The sequence below is a fragment of the Anser anser genome, assembly GCF_964211835.1.
Source record: "Anser anser genome assembly, chromosome: 24".
NCBI classification, from domain to species: Eukaryota; Metazoa; Chordata; class Aves; order Anseriformes; family Anatidae; genus Anser; species Anser anser.
The window spans coordinates 4,803,131-4,813,811 of NC_139745.1; the positions used below are offsets into that span (position 1 = coordinate 4,803,131).

General features: G+C 54.8%; 2 protein-coding genes across 2 annotated transcripts; one reads left to right on the forward strand and one right to left on the reverse strand.

Moving 5' to 3' along the window:
• The first annotated feature begins 2,462 nt into the window (after positions 1 to 2,462).
• Positions 2,463 to 5,404, forward strand: YRDC (yrdC N6-threonylcarbamoyltransferase domain containing). The gene is made up of 6 exons (XM_083810335.1): positions 2,463 to 2,651; positions 2,944 to 3,139; positions 3,285 to 3,399; positions 3,746 to 3,865; positions 4,550 to 4,692; positions 5,040 to 5,404. The coding sequence occupies exons 1-6, from the start codon at positions 2,489 to 2,491 to the stop codon at positions 5,101 to 5,103; spliced, it is 801 nt and encodes a 266-aa protein (XP_083666461.1). The 5' UTR covers positions 2,463 to 2,488; the 3' UTR covers positions 5,104 to 5,404.
• Positions 5,405 to 6,438: 1,034 nt separating this feature from the next.
• MANEAL (mannosidase endo-alpha like) lies at positions 6,439 to 10,359 on the reverse strand. The gene is made up of 4 exons (XM_083810328.1): positions 9,140 to 10,359; positions 8,539 to 8,648; positions 8,056 to 8,132; positions 6,439 to 7,579 (listed from the first exon to the last, which is right to left on the reverse strand). The coding sequence occupies exons 1-4, from the start codon at positions 10,215 to 10,217 to the stop codon at positions 6,943 to 6,945; spliced, it is 1,902 nt and encodes a 633-aa protein (XP_083666454.1). The 5' UTR covers positions 10,218 to 10,359; the 3' UTR covers positions 6,439 to 6,942.
• Between the last annotated feature and the right edge of the window lie 322 nt (positions 10,360 to 10,681).

Here is a 10,681-nt window from a genome sequence, read left to right on the forward strand (position 1 = left end):
ATGCTTTTGGTGGTGTGCAAGCTGGCCAAAATTTGGTTCGTTATGCAGTGTACACTTTTCTCAACTAAATGCAGTTTCTACTTTTTCTTACAAGAAATTTTTTTCATACAATCTTTTTCAGCAAAACACAAGGGTATGTTTTTGCAGTACCGTAGCGACAGTAGCTGGTGTTTCTCGCCGCGTAGCTTTGTGTCCTTCCACTTGCTTTTCGAACCAGAGCTATCTGCCGGACCCTTGTTTTGGGGAGAGAGTTGCAGTTGCTGTTCTATTTCACGCTAGCATCAGCGAGGCGGGCAGGGACGTGCTAACCTCAGGCCTGGCTGGTTAACTGAAGTCGTCCTCGGCATCGACACCTGCAGAACTGTCAGACCAGGGAGTCCAGGGGAACCATAGGCTGTCTATTTACTGCTTTCGTTTTGTTCGACACGTACGGGGAGCTGGGCAATGGTCTTGGAGATGATAAAAGAAAGGAACCCCAGTTTTTCAAGAATGTGTTTAAGGTATTAAAGGAATTTATTTAACTATGAAACATGGGAACAAATGTGCTTACATTGAGCAATGTGAAGATGTTAGTTACAGGTACAGTACTTCCAAAGGAAGAGCATCTCCAAAACCCAAAAAAAAAGAGTAAATATGAATTTGTATTTTTTGAAGAATGTAAAATGTGAAATAATGGTGTTTGCTTAATTGCTCATTTTGTATGAAGTTAATATTGTACTTTGAAATATCTACAAAGAAGTGGAAATTAACTTTTTTTGGAATTGAAAGCAATATTAATACTAATGGAATCCTAATTAAATGCTTATTTAAACATTGTGTTACAACAGTCTTTCCTCGGGGTACTGCCCCGTTGTCTGGGAGATGAGCGCGAGCACTTCCCCTGCTCAGAGAAAGGATCGGGACACGAAGTTATTTCCACATTCTGACAGAAAACAGCATTTAACCCAGTCAGTTCCTGCCTCCCCCCCCACCAGCAGCATTCAGGAACAAACTTCCTAACCTCAGTTCAGTCAGGTATGGATCAGAGTTAGAGCAGCTGTTGTGAGCCTACAAATTGCTCACTTTTGGTAACAGCAAGCTCCTGTGTAGCCCCTTCCCTGCAAACAGCAGCTGTGCTCAGGGCAGGGCTCACGATGGCAAATGTAAATACAACACAAACCATTTGGAGATGTACAGATGAGAAAAGCGAGTCTCCTCTGGTCCAGATGGCAGCTGCAGCATCCTTGAGTAGAAGGTGTTAGTTGTTAAGTACTTTGCAATAAATACAGTGGGAGCCCTCAGGATGTTACCAGCTATAAGGAACACAGACTGCATGAATCAAGCTTCAGTGCAGCAAAACATTTTTGTGCAAAAAAATGCAGGTGAAAGGCAGCTCCAAACCTATGAACGCAGCAACCTATGGCTTGTTGATGCATCTCAGCTCACGCGTCTTTTACTTCAGGAGCCCCATTATCATCAGAGATAGCGGGGTCACTGCCCACAGAACAATTCACAGCTTTCAAGCTTCTCTAACATCAAGTTAGTCATTAACTGTTCCTGATCCTATTAACAGTGGACTCAGGGAAAGAGTCAACACTTGAGACAAACTAGCACAATCTGTTTAGAAGCTCTGTGGCCTCCACATGAGCAGCAGCTAGCCTCTTCTTAGGCAGGGCACCAGATAACAATCCCCAATCTTGCTTTAAGTGCAAATCTAGCAAGATAAGATATCAGTGCAAGACAAGAAAGCAAATTCCAAGGCCACAGCTGAGGGAATAAGCTACATTCCCCGACTTAACAGAGTTTTATTATTATTATTATTTATTCCTGGCATTACGTAGCAAGTTTTGGAGCCTTTAGCTGAAGGCTTAGTCCCTCTTAGTTGTGCTTGCACAGCTGTGCTCAAATCCCAGACCTCATACGAAGACAAACTCTTGGAGAAATCCCCCCGGACCAGGCAGAGCGCGGTCCCTTAAGGGCGTTTCAGGGGTCGGCCTCCTCCTCCTCCGCGGGCAAAGCCCTCGTGCCGCTCGGGGCGGGTTCCTGGGGGGCGAGAAAGCGAAAAGAGAAGCGCCGCTGAGCGCAGCCCAGCCGGCTGCGGGGCTCCGGGGCGGGGGCCGGCCCCGTGTCCGCGCTTACAGCGGGCGGCGAGCGGCGGGCGGCGCGGAGGGCGGCCTTCAGCCCCTGCAGCTCCGCCGCCAGCTCCTCGCAGGCCTCGATGCGGGTCCGGAGGTGCCGCTGCCGGGCCTCCAGCAGGCTCCGCAGCCCGCGCAACCGCTCCACCTGCGGGGTGGCGGAGACGGCGGGTCACGGCGGGGCAGGGCCCGGCCCGGCCCGTCCCGCTCCGTCCCTCCCTCAGCCCGGCAGCCACCGACCAGGCGCGGCTCAGCCCCGCCGGCCGCCTCCATGCCGGGCCTCCCGCAGGCCTCGCTGCTGCGTGCGTTGCCATGGCAACGGCGGCCGGAAATAGGCCGCGGTGCTTCCGGGCGGAAGCGGAAGAGGCGCTGGGATGCTGAGGGCGCTGGCTGGGATGGGGAGGGGCGGGGAGGGGGCACCGGGACCGGGACCGGCACCGGGACCGGCACCGGGACCGGCACCGGCACCGGGACGCGCATGCAGCAGCCCCTTGGTGCTCCCCGGTGCCGCCGCCGCCGCCCCGTCGAGCCCCCGAGGTGCGTGGGGGAACCGCGGGGAGAGGCTGAGGCTGTGGCCGGGCCTGGGCTGAGGGGGGAGTGAGGCGCTGAGGGGGCCCTGGGGAGGCCCTGGGGAGGCCCTGGGGAGGCCCTGAGGAGGCCCTGAGGAGGCCCTGAGGGGGCCCTGGGGGGGCCCTGGGGAGGCCCTGGGGGGGCCCTGGGGGGGCCCTGGGGGGGCCCTGGGGGGGCCCTGAGGGGGCCCTGGGGGGGCCCTGAGGGGGCCCTGAGGGGGCGAGGCCGGCTTCTGCTGAGCCCCCGCCGCTGTCCGCAGGCTGGGCGGAGGCGCTGGCGGCCGCCGCCGGTGCCCTGCAGGCGGGCGGGCTGGTGGCGGTGCCCACCGACACGGTGTACGGCGTGGCCTGCCTGGCCCAGGACCCCCGCGCCGTGCGGAGCATCTACGGCCTGAAGGGGCGCAACGGGAGGAAGCCGCTGGCCATCTGCCTCGGGGACGTGGAGCACATCTACCGGTGAGCTGCCCCCCGGGAGTCGGCACGGGCTGGGGCCGGGAGCGGCTGCTCTCCTCTTACCGGTCTGCGGGGCGTGAGGCCGACGGGGAAGGGCTCTCGTGGCTGCCTCTCATCCGTCCTCCTTAGCACGCTTCTCCCTCTGTAGGTACTGCCACGTGAACGTGCCAGACGAGCTGTTACGAGACCTGCTCCCCGGACCTGTAACCCTGGTCTTGAAGCGGTCGGAAGAGCTCAACAAGGACTTGAATCCCTTCACATCGGTAGGTCTCTGCCATGGGACGCGTCTCTGTGTCTTTGATGGGCGGCGTGCTGTTTTTAGGGTTAGGAGCTTTAATTCTTACATGTTTTTAGTATGGTTAGTAGTGAGTGGTATTTTTTGACACTCATTCCCATATTACTGCGTTCCCTGTGGCTTACCTGAGCATGGCACAACCCAGCATTGCATGCTACGTCATGAAGGCGCGTCTCTTATTACTGCTGGTGCAGCAGGTGCTGGAATATTAATTCTCTGTGCTGTCAACTTCAGTTCAAAGGCTTTTGGCAAGGCAAGATTAAAAACGGTCTGCGGTGACTGCGTGTAAAACCGTGCTCTCTTCTTCCTCGTAGCTGGTTGGTGTTCGCGTTCCAAACCACCCTTTTATTAGGGAGCTGGCACGAGCTTGCTCTGGACCCCTGGCTTTAACGAGCGCTAACATCAGCAGTCAGGCGAGCACGCTGACGGTTTCGGTAAGGCTCTTTTTTGCTACTAAGTGAGGTTCTTGTGGTAGGCTGTCAGAGCCCTGGGCGCTCGTGGTTGGAAGCCAGTGTTAGCACTAAAACAAGGATTTCTCAGCCACTTCCTTTTTTTAAGTGACAGTCAACCTGCAGACTTGTGGTGTGGGGCAGCCGTCTGGCTGTGATCTCCCCCCTAAAAAGTGTGGAAGGCGGAGCTTGAAAGTAATATTTACGTGCTTGTGCTCGCTTTTGAAGCGGGTGCCAAATCTGAAAGACAGAAATTGCTGTAGGAGGGGTGCCTGTGGAACAAGACTACTGGTGTCTGTGCGGCTCCTTGCAGCCTGGGAACCAGCTTTAACTCGAGGAGACGTCTTTTTGGTTATCTTGGGGGGGATAGTTGGGTACAATACCATGACACCCTTTGGTCCAAAACGTCTTGCTGTTTTTGTGTGCGTGCTCTTTGATAAACGGCGGTGTAGCTATGCACTCGTGATCTGCAAATTCTTGTAACTTGCCTGCATGTGTGAGGTAAATCTGCTGTCAGGTATCAAAACGGGACGTGCTCGTGACAGGGAAAAGAGTTGATCTGACAGAAAAAAGAGACCGCCTCCCTTAACACCAGACTGCCCCGTGGTATCTGCTACAACATGATCACAAACCGTCTTTAGGGTTGTTAGCCACATCTCTCTTTTCCAGGAATTCCAAGACCTTTGGCCTCAGTTGTCCTTAGTCATTGATGGAGGCCCCATAGGGGATGTCCAGAGCCCAGAGTGCCGTTTGGGGTCAACCGTGGTCGACTTGTCTGTGTCGGGGAAGTACACCGTCATTCGACCTGGCTGGTGAGCGCTCTCTGCTACATGAAACTTTTTCTTTGCTTTATTGAAATGAAGCCTTCGTGTTAGGGTGGGGCACGTTTTGCTTGTTTCTCTGTAGCAGTTAAACCTTCAGATTAACGTTGTTTAGCTTAATTATCAGCATACTCAGGAATCGTGAAGGAGCGCTCCAAATACTGAACCTGGGAGATCCCTTTCTGGAAGCTTCTACATGAAACACCCTCGTATCTGCAGTTTGTGTTCTCCTTAATTCAAGATTACTGCGTCTTTAGCTGATAACTCTTTCCCAGAAAATGCAGTTGAATCCTTAAGCCCCCCCCACTTTTCTCTGACAGTTATGTTTCACCCCACAGTGCGCTGCAATCTACTGTTGAAATCCTGAGGCAGAAGTACGGCTTGGTACCGGGATCGTCCTAAGACTTCAGACCCTGAGGAGGCTCTGCAGAGCTGGTGAAGCTGGGCACCGTGTGCCTGTGCGTGCAGGAAATGGTGTTAATGGCCTTGTTTAATGAGGTCGACGGGTTATGGCAGGTTAATAAACAAGGGGTAATGAGAGCGACAGTTGATGGGGATCTGTTAATTACTGTTACATCTGCTGAAGCCTGAGAATCCCACCTGGGTATTTACGCTGATCTCTTTGTGCTGCTGTACCGTTCCCCCGAACCTGTCTGTTTTATTTACCTCATCTAAAATAAAATAGTTTGGATGTTGGACTGTTCTCAGGATGCGATGATGCAGACAGTGTCACTGATCCTCCCTCCCCATAAAACTTTTCCAAGTGTCTGTTTATTGTATCTATGCCAAAAGAAAAACAAGGGTGGGAAAGAGGTTTTTTGGGCTTTTGTGATGTTACAGCTGTGTTGTTCTCTGGCTTTTTCCCTGTTTGAAGCAGAATCAAAATCTGCGACTAAGGTGAAACTGGAGGTGCTCTTGAAAATTAACAGTATTCGTGTCCCCTCCCTAGAAAAGTGTTGCTCGGAAAGACCTGACTCCCTGCTAGCACGAGGAATAATGCCAAGCTCTTAGCGTGCTGGTCGTCATCTTTTAATGTGGGTCTTCCTCTCTTGATTTTGTTCTGTAACCAGTGACTAAGCTGAATAGGGAATGGATGAAAATTTGCGCTGCTATTTACTCTTCAAGGAAAAGTAACATTTATGGAGCTGTCTGGTAAGGAACTTGCATGTTTTTGTTACAAATGCTTATTTTTAGTTACTGTTGTCCATCACTTCCGACAGACTTAAGTGCTTAGCCAGAACATGTATGAAATCATCATGAATAGAACCTTGTTTCACGTCCAGAGCTGCTGCTTCTCATTTTATTGATATGGACAAGTATAAAGTAATTTTATGGCAAATTTAGAAGGGTCTGACCATGTTTTAAATGACAGAAAAAGGGAAAGCTCCCGTGAGATGAAGTTCTTTCAAAGAACAAATGAACGGTATTTTCAGCTGCGTTTTTATTGCGAGTGGCTTTTTTTCCATTGGTTCGAAAGGGAATAAAGCAACTTCTGAATTTTTCAGAACTTGGCACACTAACCGATCAGTTAGGGGCTTTTAGTATAGATGGTTGCATTGCCTCAGTTTCCAGCACATACAGTAGTGGCAGTAAGCAGCCACTAGCATTCCAGCTCTAATTCTCTGTAGTTATTTGGACGCAGTGGACCAAGGTAACAACACGCAGTGCGGAACTCCTTGGCGTAGAAGCGCTTGGGTAAGCGAAAGGGTATGTAGCTGCATGGCTTAGTTTCATCTACAGTAGACAATTTAGAGAAATCTTTATTGTTTTTAACAGTAAACTGATAGGGAAATGTTTTGAAGGTTGCTAGCGGAGTGAGGGATCCGTGGTCATGGCAGGCAGCGGGCCAGGGGCTTCAAGTTAAATGCATGCTGGAACCCAGCTACCTACGTAAAACGTCCCCGAACATACACACCGTGAGGAAAACCCCATCTTTGGCCCACAAGCCAGCACCCCTTGCGAATTCCAGAAGAGCTCTGAAAAGTTCCTCTCTGCTACATCTGCAGAAGATGAGATTCAGCTGCTCCTCAGAGATTTCCTACTTGTAACGCTTCCTCCCGTGAGTTCGTAGCTGGGACTTGGGCAGTCCTTGGGACACTTGCAGGTTGCTGCTCGTGTTCAGCGGCCCGGCGAGGCTGAAGGTTCTGTGGCTGCGTTTCCTCGCGTGCTTTTTTCTGAAGCACTTCTCCGTGCTGCAGCTCTGTCGGCGGGCTGCCTTTCTGAGTCAGGCGAACGGTGAAGTCACATCAGCCACTGCTCTTTCTCCTTGCTGAAATGTTCCGCCCACCTGCGAGTCAGCTCCAGGTACATGTCGGGCTGATGGGGAAGGTAGTCGAGGTAAAGGCGCGTCAGTGTCTTCTTGGGGACAGCTTTCTCGATCTGGGTGCCTTCGTGCCATTCGTTGAACGACGTGATGGAGACTATCTCCGGCCTGACCGTGAGAGCAGCCTGCAGAGCGGTTTCGTAGTACTTCCCGTTGACTCTGTTCCGAGTGTTGTGGTTGTTCCAGGGGCGGATGCTGGTGTCGATGTAGCCCGGGCCGACGCTGGGGATGAACATCAGGTTGTTGGAGTCGCAGAAAGTTTTGATTGCTTTCCAGTTCTGGTGGGATGAGCCGAAAGAGAAGCCGTTGGACGCAAAGTATGTGTACATGCCATCGTATCCCGCGGAGAGGATGTCGTTCTTGTGTCCTTCCTCCACCAGCAGCGCTATGAACACGGCGTCGTAGGCGGTGTTGCGGAGGGAGTGGGAGCCCGATGGCGTGAGAAGGTTGGCCCAGGATTCGGCTGGTGTCAAGTAGGAATCGTAGATATAAAACAGCGGGAGGCTCCTGCCGGTGCTGGTCCTGTACTTATAAAAAGCTGCGTGTGATCCGTATCTAGAGAGAGAGAGCAGAAAGCTTTTTCAGAGACTCGGGTGATAAGACCTCAGCAGGTTTTGCCATTATAAGGCAAGCGTGACGTGAGACTTGACTTGCCGTAGGGGCCTCCTTTCTCAGAACCCTTCTCTGGAACCTTTATCTCCTTTATGGGAGTGGTTTTTTACTGTGGTGTTTGTGTCCTTCCTTTCCTTCGGAAGGAAAGGGTAGAGGTGCTGGCCTACACGCGATAAGCTTAGAAACCCGAACAGAAGAAAGCAGTTTGGGGTTCTGAAGCCAAGGCATTGAAGTGCCAGAGAAAGTGGGATTTGATTATGACCCCCGCTCAGCATTGCCCTGCTGGCTAGCTCTAGGCAGCTCCCCCTGTGTGCTGCTTTTTTGGATACTGTTCTGATGCATTTCATCCCAAGCTCTGCCCGCTGTTTGTGCTTAAAGCAGCATTGCACAGCTGGCTTTACCCTGCAGGAAAAGCTTACTTGTCCATGATGTATTTGATATTCTCGTGCACAGTGTGGTCGTCGCGCCCTTTGTATGGCTGGATGTGGAAGGCAACCTGCAAAAGAGACCGTGGCGGTGGTTATTTTCAGTGCTGTCACGTCGTGCTCTGTGCTCTGACCCCCCAGAGGACCCTCGATCTGTGCTGGAGGGCCTCCTGCCGCCCCCTGGGTGCGGGGGGACCCCTTCAAGGCCCACGCAGAACACAGCGGGCTGCTCGGTGGAGTCAGAGCTTGCACTATTTTCACCAAAGCGAGTGAAAAGTGAACTGAGGAGCCGAATTATTAAGAAAAAAACCCACTGTATTTAGCTGTTTAAAAACGATTCCCATTGTCTCATTTTAAGTGCTCTTTTCTTTTAACGCCGAAGCAGAGGAGCAGGGCCTCTGCCCAGGCGCAGCAGCAGCTTCGTGCTGGAGCCGAGCGATGAGTTTAATGGCCTCGAAGAGCAGCCGAGAGCCTTACCTTTATGGCATATCTTTGTGCAGCGTCCAGTATAAATGGCACAAGGCTGTCCGAGGGCTCCCCGCTGTCATCGGCTAGGCCAGGTGGGTACCACGACAGCACCAGCACTCCTGCGGGGGCACGCAACGGGTCTCGCTCAGATGCGTTTTCTTTCTAAACCTTTCCTCATCCCCTGCATCAGCAGCGCAGTAAATATTTCGTGTCATTTTAACGCTTTAGAAGCCCTGGGGTGTTTTAGGGCTGGTTGGGGGACCCTGCTCTGAATCGTTGGCTGCGGGGTTGTGGCGGGAGCTCTCTGAGGCTGCAAGAGGGGCCTGGGGGGTAGGAGGAGCAGCGGGTGAGGTGAGAGCACCCTGAAGGTGCTGATGCTGGGCTGGGGGCTATCTCAGCACCCCCGGGGGTGGGCAGCAACGTGTGTCACAGCCCCTGCTGCCATCCAGCGGAGCTCAGAGCCCGCTGAGCGCAGCACTGCCGGCCCCAGGCACCGTGCTGGGTTTTGGGGGGGCCACCTTCCCCGGGGCTGGTGGCCCAAGGGGACGGGGGCTCCCCGGGAAAAGGGTCTGGGGGCTGCAGTGGGGGGTTGCGGGGCCCCGACGCTTACCGATGGCGGCGTCGCGGAGCTGGCCCATGTGCTCGTCCACCACGGCGGGGTCGCGGGAGCTGTAGGGGCCGAGAGCGGGGTAGAAGCTGGAGCCGATGTCGTCGGGAGGCCGGTGGCGCCCCCGGGGGTAACTGGCCGACACCTTGGGGTCCCAGTGCGGCACCAGGGCGTGGTCCCAGTGCAGGTACCGGCCCTCGAAGCGGGGGCTGCCGTACCAGGCGTAGTAGAAGGCGTGCAGGTCGTAGGACGGAGCGGCCCCCGGCGGCATCCCGCGGGCACCGGGGGGTTCGGGGGGCTCGGCCACCCCGGGGACACCGGCGGGGAGCCCGGCGGCGGCTCGGAGCGTGCGCAGCGCCATCACCGTGCCAAAAACGAAGAGAGAGGCCAGCAGCAGCGCCAGCATCCCCCGCCTCCTCCGCCGCAGCATCGCCCGGAGCCGGTGCTCGGTGCCGGGGACCCGGCTCGGCCCCGTCGAGGATGCCCCGCTCCGCTGGGCGCTGCCGGGGGCGGGGGGGGGGGGCTCGGTGCGGCTCCGCACCGCCCCGGCTCGGCTCTCGGTACCCCCCGGAGCCCCCTGTTGGCCGCGGTCGGGGCTGCAGAGCCTCCGCCCGGCCCCCGCTGCCCCCCCGCCGGCCGCTATTCGCCTCCCCCGCTCCCGGTCCCGGTCCCGGTCCCGGTCCTGGTCCCGGAGGCTCCACCGGGAGCCGTGCCCCGGGGTGCCAGGAGCTGGGGGTTCGTGGTTTCCTGCTTGGAGAGGCCGAGGCTCGTCCCTGGGGGGCGCTGCGGGTGGTGCTGGGGGGCACCAGGCACCTGAAGGTGATGCTCCGCATCCTTGCGATGCTCCGCATCCTTGCCTGTGGTGCTCCGCATCCTTGCCTTTTGGCTGATGGGGGCCTAGGGTGGGAGAGGGGAGGCTGCTGAGTGATGGGGAGGGATGGTGGCTGCTCTTCGTGCCCGGTTCCCGAGTGGAACCCTTGAAACAAGTGGTTGGTGAAGGATTAAACTCGTTGAAGGGAAGGAAAACACGCTCCAGCAAACACTGAAATGTGACTATCGGAGCTGTTAAAGGAAATAACATTTTAATTGGGTGAATCTGTTATGCACAAATGTTACAGGCGATAAAACGCCTGCTAAATGGAAACCCAGTAATGAGATAAACCTGTCGAGGGAACCAACTGCCTGTAAACCAGAAACAGGCTTTTGAGGCTCCCCAGCAGGTTTGGGGCATCCGTTATTTGGCTGAAGCTTGTGCCGCCCCACACCGCTGGAACCTTCTGGCAGCGCTTCCTCACCCCAGGCACCCAGCCAGGGTTGTGGTCTGCAGGAGGCACAGGGGTAAGAATGAGCAAGCTGTAGAAACCACCAGGAGTTTGTCCTTGAGAGCTTTAGGTGGTTTTTGGCTGCGTTAGATGTGTGCGTTGACTGTGGAACTGGATGCACGGTCGTTGGACTGTGTGATACTTAAAAAATGGGAAAAAACACCTTAGCTGTGAGATACCGTGCATGCTCAGAGTGGTCTGTACACAGCTAACTGACTCCCCT